General features: G+C 43.2%; 1 protein-coding gene across 8 annotated transcripts in view; it reads right to left on the minus strand.

Annotated features, from left to right (window-relative positions):
- Positions 1-9,530: 9,530 nt before the first annotated feature.
- Positions 9,531-14,435, minus strand: part of LOC110500291 (lysine-specific demethylase 5A) — a 76,598-nt gene continuing 71,693 nt past the window's right edge. For 6 of the 8 annotated variants that reach the window (XM_021577596.2, XM_021577593.2, XM_021577592.2 and 3 more), the window contains exons 28-29: positions 12,967-13,428; positions 9,531-10,986 (exon numbers count right to left, since the gene is read on the minus strand). In XM_021577596.2, the coding sequence (XP_021433271.2) occupies positions 10,630-10,986; positions 12,967-13,428 (819 nt within the window). In that variant the 3' untranslated portion in view covers positions 9,531-10,629. The remainder of the gene's footprint in view (positions 10,987-12,966; positions 13,429-14,435) is intronic. The other 2 variants (XR_005038585.1, XM_021577595.2) reach the window with 2 other exon arrangements.

The raw sequence follows: 14,435 nt of genomic DNA on the forward strand, positions 1-14,435 counted from the left end.
TACGCTTTTCCTCCCCTCAGCCTCATCTTGGTAGTCCCGCGATGGCAAGGCAATACAAAAAGCCTTGTCATCTCCCGTTATGCTGACCTAAGAAAAAAAAATGTACACCCTCACCCGGAAACAATGGCCCTCTGGGCCTGGTCCATGCGAAGATACATTTGGATGCGACAGGCTTCCCTCTTGTCATTGAGATGATCCAGAGTGCTAGGTCCCCTTCTACATACTGTATGGAAATAAGTGGTGGGTTTTTGAGAAGTGGTGTGACCAAAAACAGATACTTTACCAATGCTCTGTATCCAAGGTGTTATGCTTCTACGTGGACAGGAGGAAGGCTTTCTCAACTGTTAAGGTCTATCTCGGCTTCCACAAAAACACGGTGGGAAAACATCCTCTGTCATGTTGTTTCATGAAGGGTGCCTATCCCTTACGTACAAAAATGGCTACCTCCCAGTGGGGGTGAAGGACTCAAACTGTTAATAAGAAGACCCCAGTGACAGCATTGAAGTGACTCCGTCAATTTAGTAATTTGGGAAATTTACTGAAATTCCAATTCTAGAATTCAAGAGAAAGTGCATCAGGCAGCCAGATAAGCAATGAGAGAGGAACATCGTGCTCTTTTACACAACAAATGTGCTTTCAGGTATAAACAAGACAAGTTTCAATTACAAAAGCTTTCTTGTTTTTCAATGGACACTAATCTACATGTGTATAATGTTGTCTGTATATTGCCAAGTGGTAGATTGTTATTAGGCCTAATGTAATATTGTATTCAAGGAATCATCTCACAGGGCACAGACATCAATTAAATGTCTTACACGTTGGTTAATTCTTAAGGCTAGGAGGCACTATTTTACATCCGGATGAAAAGTGTGCCCAAAGTAAACAACCTGCTACTCAGGCCCAGAAGCTAGGATATGCATATAATTGGTAGATTTGGATAGAAAACTCTAAAGTTTCTAAAAATGTAAAAATTATGTCTGAGTATAACAAACAAACCCCGAGGACAAACCATCCAGGAATGTATTTTTTTTAGGTCGGGTTTTCAATGCGTTTTCTAAGGCACTTGCTTGCAGTTCCTATCGCTTCCACTAGATGTCAAGTCTTTAGAAATTGGTTGATGTTTTTCCTTTGAGAAATGAAGAAGGGCTGTTCAGAACGAGGGTCAAGTCTAGTGTACTGTTGTGGTTGGGGCGCGCGACCTGAAAGCTCGCTCCACTATGTTTTCGTCCGGTATTAAACACAGTTTATCCCGTCTTAAATTTGATCGATTATATACATTTAGAAATACCTAAAGTTGGATGAAGAAAGTTGTTTTAAATGTTTGGATCAAGTTTACAGGTAAGATACTATATTTATAAGATACTTTGTAGTCATGTTGCGTGAGTTGGAACCAGTGTTTTTCTGGATCAAACGTGCCAAATAAATGGACATTTTGGAGATATAACGACATAATTTATTGAACAAATGGACCATTTGTGATGTTTAATGGATATTGGAGTGCCAACAGAAGAAGCTCTTCAAAGGAAAGGCATAAATTCTATCGTTATTTCTGACTTTTGTGTCACGCCTGGCGGGTTGAAATGTGTCTATATGTCTATATATATATATATATATATATATATATATATATATATAAATATATAAATATGATCATATTTCTCCAGTGCTATAACCTCCCTACACTGGCTTCCTGTTAAGGCAAGGGCTGATTTCAAGGTTTTACTGCTAATCTACAAAGCATTACATGGGCTTGCTTCCTCCTATCTCTCTGATTTTGTCCTGCCGTACATACACGTACAAGACTCCTAATTGTCCTGAGAATTTCTAAGCAAACAGCTGGAGGCAGGGCTTTCTCCTATAGAGCTCCATTTTTATGGAATGGTCTGCCTACCCATGTGAGAGACGCAGACTCGGTCTCAACCTTTAAGTCTTTACTAAAGACTCATCTCTTCAATGGGTCATATGATTGAGTGTAGTCTGGCCCAGGAGTGTGGAGGTGAACAGAAAGGCTCTGGAGCAACGAACCGCCCTTGCTGTCTCTGCCTGGCCGGTTCCCCTCTTTCCACTGGGATTCTCTGCCTCTAACCCTATTACAGGGGCTGAGTCACTGGCTTACTGGTGCTCTTTCATGCCGTCCCTAGGAGGGTTGCGTCACTTGAGTCACTGACGTGATCTTCCTTTTTGGGTTGGCGCTGCAGTAGTTTGTGTCGGGGGGCTAGGGTCAGTTTGTTATATCTGGAGTACTTCTCCTGTCCTATCCGGTGTCCTGTGTGAATTGAAGTATTTTCTCTCTAGTTCTCTCTTTCTTTCCCTCTCTCGGAGGACCTGAGCCCTAGGACCATGCCTCAGGACTACCTGGCATGATGACTCCTTGCTGTCCCCAGTCCACCTGGCTGTGCTGCTGCTCCTGTTTCAACTGTTCTGCCTGCGGCTATGGAATCCTGACCTGTTCACCGGACGTGCCACCTGTCCCAGACCTGCTGTTTTCAACTCTCTAGAGACAGCAGGCGCGGTAGAGATACTCTTAATGATCGGCTATGAAAAGCCAACTGACATTTACTCCTGAGGTGCTGACTTGCTGCACCCTCGACAACTACTGTGATTATTATTATTTGACCATGCTGGTCATTTATGAACATTTGAACATCTTGGCCATGTTCTGTTATAATCTCCACCTGGCACAGCCAGAAGAGGACTTGCCACCCCTCATAGCCTGTTTCTTCATAGGTTTTGGCCTTTCTAGGGAGTTTTTCCTAGCCACCGTGCCTCTACACCTATATTGCTTGCTGTTTGGGGCTTTAGGCTGGGTTTCTGTACAGCACTTTGAGATATCAGCTGATGTAAGAAGGGCTATATAAATAAATGTGATTAGCTAGTAGCTAGTTAGCTGGCTAGCTTCTGTTGGGGGTTCCGGTTCTAAAGTATAGAAAATAGCAGATCCATACCACATTGGTTGAGGCGGGTTCCAGAAGAGTATGTTGAAACTGAGGTTAAAATATATACGAAGGAAAATATACAGTGCCTTGCGAAAGTATTCGGCCCCCTTGAACTTTGCGACCTTTTGCCACATTTCAGGCTTCAAACATAAAGATATAAAACTGTATTTTTTTGTGAAGAATCAACAACAAGTGGGACACAATCATGAAGTGGAACGACATTTATTGGATATTTCAAACTTTTTTAACAAATCAAAAACTGAAAAATTGGGCGTGCAAAATTATTCAGCCCCCTTAAGTTAATACTTTGTAGCGCCACCTTTTGCTGCGATTACAGCTGTAAGTCGCTTGGGGTATGTCTCTATCAGTTTTGCACATCGAGAGACTGACATTTTTTCCCATTCCTCCTTGCAAAACAGCTCGAGCTCAGCGAGGTTGGATGGAGAGCATTTGTGAACAGCAGTTTTCAGTTCTTTCCACAGATTCTCGATTGGATTCAGGTCTGGACTTTGACTTGGCCATTCTAACACCTGGATATGTTTATTTTTGAACCATTCCATTGTAGATTTTGCTTTATGTTTTGGATCATTGTCTTGTTGGAAGACAAATCTCAGTCCCAGTCTCAGGTCTTTTGCAGACTCCATCAGGTTTTCTTCCAGAATGGTCCTGTATTTGGCTCCATCCATCTTCCCATCAATTTTAACCATCTTCCCTGTCCCTGCTGAAGAAAAGCAGGCCCAAACCATGATGCTGCCACCACCATGTTTGACAGTGGGGATGGTGTGTTCAGCTGTGTTGCTTTTACGCCAAACATAACGTTTTGCATTGTTGCCAAAAAGTTCAATTTTGGTTTCATCTGACCAGAGCACCTTCTTCCACATGTTTGGTGTGTCTCCCAGGTGGCTTGTGGAAAACTTTAAACGACACTTTTTATGGATATCTTTAAGAAATGGCTTTCTTCTTGCCATTCTTCCATAAAGGCCAGATTTGTGCAATATACGACTGATTGTTGTCCTATGGACAGAGTCTCCCACCTCAGCTGTAGATCTCTGCAGTTCATCCAGAGTGATCATGGGCCTCTTGGCTGCATCTCTGATCAGTCTTCTCCTTGTATGAGCTGAAAGTTTAGAGGGACGGCCAGGTCTTGGTAGATTTGCAGTGGTCTGATACTCCTTCCATTTCAATATTATATTATTAATTGCACAGTGCTCCTTGGGATGTTTAAAGCTTGGGAAATCTTTTTGTATCCAAATCCGGCTTTAAACTTCTTCACAACAGTATCTCGGACCTGCCTGGTGTGTTCCTTGTTCTTCATGATGCTCTCTGCGCTTTTAACGGACCTCTGAGACTATCACAGTGCAGGTGCATTTATACGGAGACTTGATTACACACAGGTGGATTGTATTTATCATCATTAGTCATTTAGGTCAACATTGGATCATTCAGAGATCCTCACTGAACTTCTGGAGAGAGTTTGCTGCACTGAAAGTAAAGGGGCTGAATAATTTTGCACGCCCAATTTTCCAGTTTTTGATTTGTTAAAAAAGTTTGAAATATCCAATAAATGTCGTTCCACTTCATGATTGTGTCCCACTTGTTGTTGATTCTTCACAAAAAAATACAGTTTTATATCTTTATGTTTGAAGCCTGAAATATGGCAAAAGGTCGCAAAGTTCAAGGGGGCCGAATACTTTCGCAAGGCACTGTATATACATACATACACACACACACACACGGGACACGACAAGATGAAGACAAAGACATCTGAACTGCTACGCCATCTTGGGTTTTTAAAATCTTTTGTTGGATAATCTTGGATACAATGAAATTCTTTCAGGGCTATCAAGGTGTCTGCTCGGGGGGGGGGGGGGGGGATACACACGGCTGTGATTATAATCGAAGAGAATTCTCTTGGTAGATAATGCGGTCGGCATTTGATTGTAAGGAATTCTAGATCAGGTGAACAAAAGGACAAAAGTTCCTGTATGTTGTTATGATCACACCACGACTCGTTAATCATAAGGCATTCACCCCCGCCCTTCTTCTTACCAGAGAGATGTTTGTTTCTGTCGGCGTGATGTTTGAACCGGGTGGCTGTACCGATAACTTATGCCGAGTGAGCCATGTTTCCGTGAAATAGTGAATGTTACAATCTCTGATGTCTCACTGGAAGGCAACCCTTGATCGAATTTTATCTACCTTGTTGCCAAGAGACTGGACATTGGCGAGTAGTATACTTGGGAGCAGTGAGCGATGTGTCCGTCTACGGAGTCTGACCAGAAGACCGCTCAGTCTGCCGTCTTCTAAGGTGCCGTTGTTTTGGGTCGCCTACTGGGATCCGCTCCATTGCCCTGGGTGTTGGTCCAAACAGAGGATCAGCTTTGGGAAAGTCGTATTCCTGGTATGTTAACATTGCTCTTATATCCAATAGTTCCTCCCGGCTGTATGTAATAAGACTTAAGATTTCCTGGGGTAACAATGTAAGAAATAATACATAAAAAAACAAAATACTGCACAGTTTCCTAATGCGAAGCGAGGGGACCATCTCTGTCGGCACAATCAGTGGGGCACATCTGCAGCAGGCTACTGTGTCATGAGCATGATCTACACGTTATTAAACTCTCACAATCTGGATTCTTTGAACTCTCTTAACAACCAATGGGAAGAGGATTTAGGTGAACAACTTTCAGACTTAACTTGGCAGTGTATGCTTCAGAGAATACCTTTTTCATCTATGTGTCTAAGACACGCTGTAATTCAATTTAAAATAGTTCATGAGCTGCATTAGTCAAAGGCAAAATTATCCAAGATCAGACCAGAAATATCACTTGTGACCGATGTAAGCAGGCTTCTGCTACTTTATTACACGTTTTGTACATGCCCGAAATTGACACATTTCTGGATATCCATTTTTTTAATACGTTTTCTAAGATACTGGAGAGACCTATAGAACCTTCTGCGTTTATTGCATTATTTGGAGGGGCACCAACAGAAGGCAGAAGGTCTAAACCGTTCTATGGGCAACATGCTGGCATTTACTACTCTTCTAGCTAGTAGTCTTATACTATTTCAAATCAAAGTGTATTTGTCACGTGCGCCGAATACAACAGGTGTAGACCTTACAGTGAAGTGCTTACTTACAGGCTCTAACCAATAGTGCAAAAAAGGTATTAGGTGAACAATAGGTAGGTAAAGAAATAAAACAACAGTAAAAAGACAGGCTATATAAGTAGCGAGGCTACATACACTGGTTAGTCAGGCTGATTGAGTAGTATGTACATATGGTTAAAATGACTGTGCATATATGATGAACAGAGAGTAGCAGTAGCGTAAAAGAGGGTGTTCCCGGGTGGTGGGTTGGACACAATGCAGATAGCCCTGGTTAGCCAATGTGCGGGAGCACTGGTTGGTCGGCCCAATTGAGGTAGTATGTAAAGTTAAAGTGACTATGCATATATGATAAACAGACTAGGAGCAGCGTAAAAAGAGGGGTTGGGGGGGCACACAATGCAAATAGTCCGGGTAGCCATTTGATTACCTGTTCAGGAGTCTTATGGCTTGGGGGTATAAACTGTTCAGAACCCTTTTCGTCCTAGACTTGGCACTCCGGTACCGCTTGGCATGCGGTAGTAGAGAGAACAGTCTATGACTGGGGTGGCTGGAGTCTTTGACAATTTTTAGGGCCTTCCTCTGAGACCGCCTGGTGTAGAGGTCCTGGATGGCAGGCAGCTTAGCCCCAGTGATGTACTGGGTCGTAGCACTACCCTCTGTAGTGCCTTGCGGTCAGAGGCCGAGCAATTGCCTAGCAATTGCCGCACCAGTCAGTGATGCAACCAGGATGCTCTCGATGTTGCAGCTGTAGGAAAAAATTCCCTGTTTTAGGTCAGTTAGGATCATCACTTTATTTTAAGAATGTGAAATGTCTGAATAATAGTAGAGACAATTATTTTTCAGCTTTAATTTCTTTCATCACATTCCAAGTGGGTCAGAAGTTTACATACTAATTGAGTGCATTTGGTAGCATTACCTTTAAATTGTGTAACTTGGGTCAAACGTTTCAGGTAGCCTTCCACAATAAGTCGGTGAATTTTGGTTCATTCCTCCTGACAGAGCTGGTGTAAATGAATCAGGTTTGTAGGCCTCCTTGCTCACACACACACGTTTCACACACGTTTCAGGTAGCCTTCCACAATAAGTCGGTGAATTTTGGTTCATTCCTCCTGACAGAGCTGGTGTAAATGAATCAGGTTTGTAGGCCTCCTTGCTCACACACACAGTTCTGCCCACACATTTTCTATAGGACTGAGGGCAGGGCTTTGTGATGGCCACTCCAAATACCTTGACTTTGTTGTCCTTAAGCCATTTTTCCACAAATTTGGAAGAATGCTTGGGGTCATTGTCCATTTGGAAAACCCATTTGCGAACAAGCTTTAACTTCCTGACTGATGTCTTGAGATGTTGCTTCAATATATCCACATAATTTTCCTACCTCATGATGCCATCTGTTTTGTGAAGTACACAAGTCTCTCCTGCAGCAAAGCACCCCCACAACATGATGCTGCCACCCCCGTGCTTCACGGTTGGGATGGTGTTCTTCAGCTTGTGTCGTGGAGGATTGTTTCAAAATACAACACTTACAAGAACTTGTGAATTCAATATAGGCTTTTAATACAAACATATCAGAAGCCTAGATGGTCCGTGGAACACACACCTTCCCAGAGCACTGGCTCTGTATTTATACACACACAGTCCATTCCATATGTTCATGGAGTTACTTCCCTCAGGTCATCGGCCACCATTATCTTTCAGTCCAGGCTTCCAGCTTGTTCATGCCTAATAACGCCTGTATCCGCTCTTGATTAGATTACAATGGTGGCAGGACCCTCTCGTGTCCTAAAATTAATATAGGTCTATCTTACCCTAAGCACTTATGTCCTTTACCCTAAGCACTTATGGCCATTACCCTAAGCACTTATGTTTGTTCCTCTCTATCTAATCTTTATAATGGTGTCCTGCTCTTTCCATAGATAATGTATTTAAGTGTCACCTCCTCCTCTTTGCCCTAAGCCCTTATGCACAGTAAAGCACGTATGGCTTCGGCCATTACACTTATGTCTGTTTAATCTTTGGTTTCCTGTCCGCTTTCTGTTTGTGGTCTAATGTACACCTATCTTTGCTCAATAGTGTCATATCTGTCTCTATAAGTAACAATAACTACAACACTTGCAAGCGTCCCCCTTTTTCCTCCAAACATAATGATGGTCATTATGGCCAAACAGTTCTATTTTTGTTTCAACAGACCAGAGGACAATTCTTCAGAAAGTACAATCTTTGTCCCCATGTGCAGTTGCAAACTGTAGTCTGGCTGTTTTGGAGCAGTGGCTTCTTCCTTGCTGAGCGGCCTTTCAGGTTATGTCGATATAGGTATTTGACAGCAGCCCTTTTCTACTATACACAAATTCAGAGCAGAACATTGAAGTTCCGTTAAAGTAACCATTTTCTAAAATATTAAAAATGGAACAGTACGTATGTACACATTCAGTAATGGATTCAATGTATTTTAAAGATTTACCTGTTTTTGCATGTAGATTGGCTGTCTACTTTAAGTTTGTCACTTAAATTTATTGTGATACTTCTGCCTCAAAGTAACCTTTTATTACATTTTTTATTCATGTTCTGTCACTGAACTAGCCGGAACTTCTCACTGCTAAATTAACTCTTATTTTAGAAGCAGAGACAATTAAAATGTCTGTGACCTACTCTGGTCCCATCCTTAGAACTCACCTCCTTCTTTCTTGTAGCAGAGGTAAGGAAAGTGCCACATGTTACCCAGGCCGATGATGGATCCCATCACAGACGGGATGAACTCTAGTTTGTTCTGCATTGGCCCCTCTCCTGCATCTTCTCCTCTGACTGGAGCTGAGGGACAGGGACCAGGTTCTTCAACATGCTGCTGTTCTTCCCATTTGAGAGGGCTGCTTTAACTATTTCAAGCAATAAAAAAACAGTTTGGCTATTTTCAAGACAAGTAGCTACATGTAGTGATCCAAATACGTTATCCATATACACATGTATTTATTTAAAATGTAAAGTAACATGTCAGTAGCCTGGGTACCCGTCCGTTTGAGTTATTATTCCACTCCATGTCATGCCACGTTTGCAAAACAGGTTCTAGATTTGTAAGTAAGTACATGCCAGGTACATTGATACTGCACCATATTATCTTTTGCCTAATGACTCCTAAAAAAAAAAGGTTGTGGCTCTCGCAAACTGCCATCTGAAGAACTTAATGTACTCAAAAACAGGCAGAGCTTTACACAATCAGGTTCAGGGTAACCTTAATGGTTTAATGACCACCAGAAGTTGACAGACAGGCCCGAATTCATAGATCTTACATTCAAAACCCACGGCTCCTAAAACAGTCAGGCCTCCTGGTGACTCACCCCAAACTCAAATCTATCTATCTGAGGTAGTTGGGAGTTTAGACATCTGATGCCAGACATTGCTATTGACATTAAATGACATATCAAATCATCTCAAACAGGAAATTGTATAAAATGGTATTGAAAATAAAACCAAAAATTCTGCTCCTTACTCATTTCACTAGGAATTGTTTATTAAAGGTGAGAAAACAAAAACAGCCACATTCAATCACTTTATTGCTTAAAACCTATTTACACATTATAAATACGTATCACTACATACAACCATTGTTCCTAATCCTACATGGAGCTGTTATTTATTGTTTGGAGAAAGGCAGAGAGGAGAGGATATTGAATGTGCATCCCAAATTTTCACATTTACATTTTTGTCATTTATCAGACGCTCTTATCCAGATCGACATACAGGAGCAATTAGGGTTAAGTACCTTAATATCGATACATTTTTCACCTAGTCAGCCCGCGGGTTTCGAACCAGAGACTTTTTGGTTACTGGCCCAACACTTAAAAAGTTAGGCTACCTGCCGACTCAGTACAGTTATCAAGAATATGTGGAGGTGTAACACCCCATCCCAAATGGCACCTTATTCCCTTTATAGTGCACTACATTTTACCAGATCCCATGTAGTGCACTACATATAGAATAGGGTGCCATTTGGGAAACCTATGTACACCTCCACAGATTCATAATGACTGTACTGAAGTTTCTGACTGTAGTAGAACTGAGGCAGATTGGCACCAAATAATTTTCAGACGGGGGTAGAGGACGTTACAGACCTAAAACTCAAGAAAAAACTCAAGACAAAACGGCCCATGGTCATTCCAAGTCGTGCAGTAAAAACCGCTCTGTGCACACAGTGTTCTCTGGATTATAAGGCCTTCTCTAACAGTTCTGAATTCGAGAGAAACAAATCCTCATCAACAATTGGTTCCCATGAGAGGAGAGAGAAGAGGAGAGGGAGAACAGGAAAATAGTTAATCTGGAGTTTATCTGTGATGCAGAAAATACATCTCTCTCCTCCTCAAAGGAGCTGATACTACAAAGAAATGAGACTATTATTCTCATGGGAGTATCATCATCTAGTCTTGAGGATACCCCTTAATTTAAGCTCCTCTACCATTAAGTCAAGAGGGAAATATGTCAGTCAGAACAAGTCAAGCTCTTCCAGACTCAAATGGTCTGATGCGAGCTTACCGGGTGAATGGGTTTGTGTGTGGTGGCTGTGCATGTGCGTTTCTGTCCTGGGTCTGCGCTAGCTGCTCTCCCGAGTATCCGGCTGCTGCTGTTGCTGGGGGAGGGAGGTAGAGGGGGGCATCATTTGGGTCTGGGAGGGGGGCATAATGATCTGGCTCAGCCCGCTGTAGACTGGTGCTTCCAGCACCACCGGCTCCTCACAAACACGCTCCAACTTCACCACTGCAGTCACCCCTCCTCCTCCTATGCCCATGCTTCTGCCCAAACTTCCAACTACACCCCGACTCAAGATAGACGACTTGCAGGTGCAGTCGATGCAGATGTAGTCCTCGTTCTCGGCCATCTCGCAGGTCACACCCACACACACCTGGTGGAACCACTCGTCACAGCCGCCGTCGCACTGAACCCAGTCCACCTGACAGAAGGAAGAGAGACGTAAACATACAGGCGATCACGCCTTCTGCTTAAATAAGGATATAATATCATCAGCTAGTGCTCAGAAAAGGTCCTTCAGATTCACAAGAGTCATATTTGTAGATAGTGTTTTTAAAAGGAATATACCATTACGTACTTGATGTTTAATAAGCATGATATTTATGTTGCATTTTATTATGGTGCATTTAAGCCTAATCCAATCCAGCCCCCCTTCAAGTTCTGTTAAGATGGAGGATATCCCCATGCCTCTGTTGTGCTCTGAGAGCACATGGCTGGGAAGAACTGGGAGGGTGGTTAGGCTACTCATTGACTTAGAGTCTAATTTACAGTCACGTCCAACAGCACATACAGTGGGGAGAACAAGTATTTGATACACTGCCGATTTTGCAGGTTTTCCTACTTACAAAGCATGCAGAGGTCTGTAATTTGTATCATAGGTACACTTCAACTGTGAGAGACGGAATCTAAAATGAAAATCCAGAAAATCACATTGTATGATTTTTAAGTAAATTTGCATTTTATTGCATGACATAAGTATTTGATACATCAGAAAAGCAGAACTTAATATTTGGTACAGAAACCTTTGTTTGCAATTACAGAGATCATACGTTTCCTGTAGTTCTTGACCAGGTTTGCACACACTGCAGCAGGGATTTTGGCCCACTCCTCCATAGAGACCTTCTCCAGATCCTTCAGGTTTCGGGGCTGTCGCTGGGCAATACGGACTTTCAGCTCCCTCCAAAGATTTTCTATTGGGTTCAGGTCTAGAGACTGGCTAGGCCACTCCAGGACCTTGAGATGCTTCTTACGGAGCCACTCCTTAGTTGCCCTGACTGTGTGTTTCGGGTCGTTGTCATGCTGGAAGACCCAGCCACGACCCATCTTCAATGCTCTTACTGAGGGAAGGAGGTTGTTGCACCCCTCAATACGGTGCAGTCGTCCTGTTCCCTTTGCAGAAAAGCATCCTCAAAGAATGATGTTTCCACCTCCATGCTTCACGGTTGGGATGGTGATCTTGGGATTGTACTCATCCTTCTTCCTCCGAACACGGCAAGTAGAGTTTAGACCAAAAAGCTATATTTTTGTCTCATCAGACCACACAACCTTCTCCCATTCCTCCTCTGGATCATCCAGATGGTCATTGGCAAACTTCAGACGGACCGGACATGCGCTGGCTTGAGCAGGGGGACCTTGCGTGCGCTGCAGGATTTTAATCCATGACGGCGTAGTGTGTTACTAATAGTTTTCTTTGAGATTGTGGTCCCAGCTCTCTTCAGGTCATTGACCAGGTCCTGCCATGTAGTTCTGGGCTGATCACTCACCTTCCTCATGATCATTGATGCTCCACGAGGTGAGATCTTGCATGGAGCCTCAGACCGAGGATGATTGACCGTCATCTTGAACTTCTTCCATTTTCTAATAATTGCGCCAACAGTTGTTGCCTTCTCACCAAGCTGCTTGCCTATTGTCCTGTAGCCCATCCCAGCCTTATGCAGGTCTACAATTTTATCCCCGATGTCCATACACAGGTAACGAGTTCAAACAGGTGCAGTTACTACAGGTAATGAGTGGAGAACAGGGGGGCTTCTTAAAGAAAAACTAACAGGTCTGTTAGAGACGTAATTCTTACTGGTTGGTAGGTGATCAAATACATGTCATGCAATAAAAATGCTTTTTTTTATTCAAGGTCTGATGACAACTACAGAAGATGCACTGCCCTCTGCTGGCAAATTAATGGTCTCAATCAGTCAGTCTGGAATACCAGGGCAGAAGTCAATCCCTTGGCTGAGGTTGTACCCATAGACACAATAATAGCCCCACAAAGGTGTTCTGACCATATTCCTTACACCCCTCCAATAATTTTGAAATGTGCATCAAGTAGTGTATACTGGAGAGAGGGTTGATTTTGGACTAAATACACACACACTAACTGTGTACATGCTTCTCGTGTCGCTCTCACCTTGTCCTTGCAGGGTCTCACACAGTTCTTGGACGCACAGACAGCGTTCTCATCATTGGAGTCCTCAGCTCCAGACCAGTCATATTTCGACGGTATATCCAGGATCTTCTTCTCTTTCCTCTTCTCCAGCCCCTCCCTGACAGCCTCAGACTTGACCACAGCTTTATCCTTCCTCTTCCTCTCCTTATCCTCTTTAGCCAGGCGCTTCGCCAGCTGTTTCAGTTCACGGTTCTTATCCGGATTCAGCTTCAGCTTCTTCTTCTTCTTGGGTTTCCCCAGCGGGTCTAAGAGGCTCAGTTTCGGATCCTTTGAGGACTTGGGGGACCGCATCATGTCTCCGACCCCGGAGACAGCTGCCATGAGAAGCTGGTGCTCCGCCCTCTCCAGCTTCCTCTTCCTCTTCTTCTCAGAGTCCTTCATCTTGATCTTCATCTTGATCTTCTCAAACTGAGAATCCTCATGCTGGGAAGGGAAGACAGTAAAGAGGGATGGACACAATTGCTCAATTAATAATCCCTACTGAAAGTGCTTTTATGTCCATTAAGTAGACTTAATAAGGATGCAGGAAACCAGCCTTCGTATCACCCATGTTCAGTTCAGATCATACATGTGTTTTCAGCCAGTGACTGCATATTCTTTATTGGAGCTGCCCTCTTGGCCATGTCCAAATAAAATAACATGCAATGAACAAAAATATAAAATGCTACATGCTAACATTTCAGTTAATTCATATAAGGAAATCAGTCAATTGAAATAAATAAATTAGGCCTTAAATCTACGGATTTCACATGAATGGGAATACACATATGCATAGAGTTGTGATTCAGAAAACCAGTCAGTATCTGGTGTGACCACCATTTGCCTCATGCTTGCAGCGTGACATCTCCTTCACATAGTGTTGATCAGGCTGTTGATTGTGGCCTGTGGAATGTTGTCCCACTCATCTTCAATGGCTGTGCAAAGTCGCTGGATATTGGCGGGAACTGGAACACGCAATCGTCAATCCAGAGCATTCCAAACATGCTCAATGGGAGACATGTCAGGTGAGTATGCAGGCCATGGAAGATCTGGGACGTTTTCAGCTCCTAGGATGTGGACAGATCCTTGCAACATGGGGCCGTGCATTATCATGCTGAAACATGAGATGATGGTGGTGGATTAATTGTACAACAATGGGCCTAAGGATCTCGTCAGTCTCTCTGTGCATTCAAATTGCCATTGATAAAATGCAATTGTGTTCATTGTCCGTAGCTTATGCCTGCCCATACCATAACCCCATCGCCACTATGGGGCACTCTGTTCACAATATTGACATCAGCTAACCGCTCACCCACACGAAACCATATTGTCATCTGCCTGGTACAGTTGAAACCGGGATTCATCAGCGAAAAGCACACTTCTCCAGCATGCCAGTGGCATTCGAAGGTGAGCATTTGACCATTGAAGTTGGTTACGACGCCAAACTGCAG

The sequence above is a fragment of the Oncorhynchus mykiss genome, chromosome 21 (assembly GCF_013265735.2).
Source record: "Oncorhynchus mykiss isolate Arlee chromosome 21, USDA_OmykA_1.1, whole genome shotgun sequence".
Classification (NCBI taxonomy): domain Eukaryota; kingdom Metazoa; phylum Chordata; class Actinopteri; order Salmoniformes; family Salmonidae; genus Oncorhynchus; species Oncorhynchus mykiss.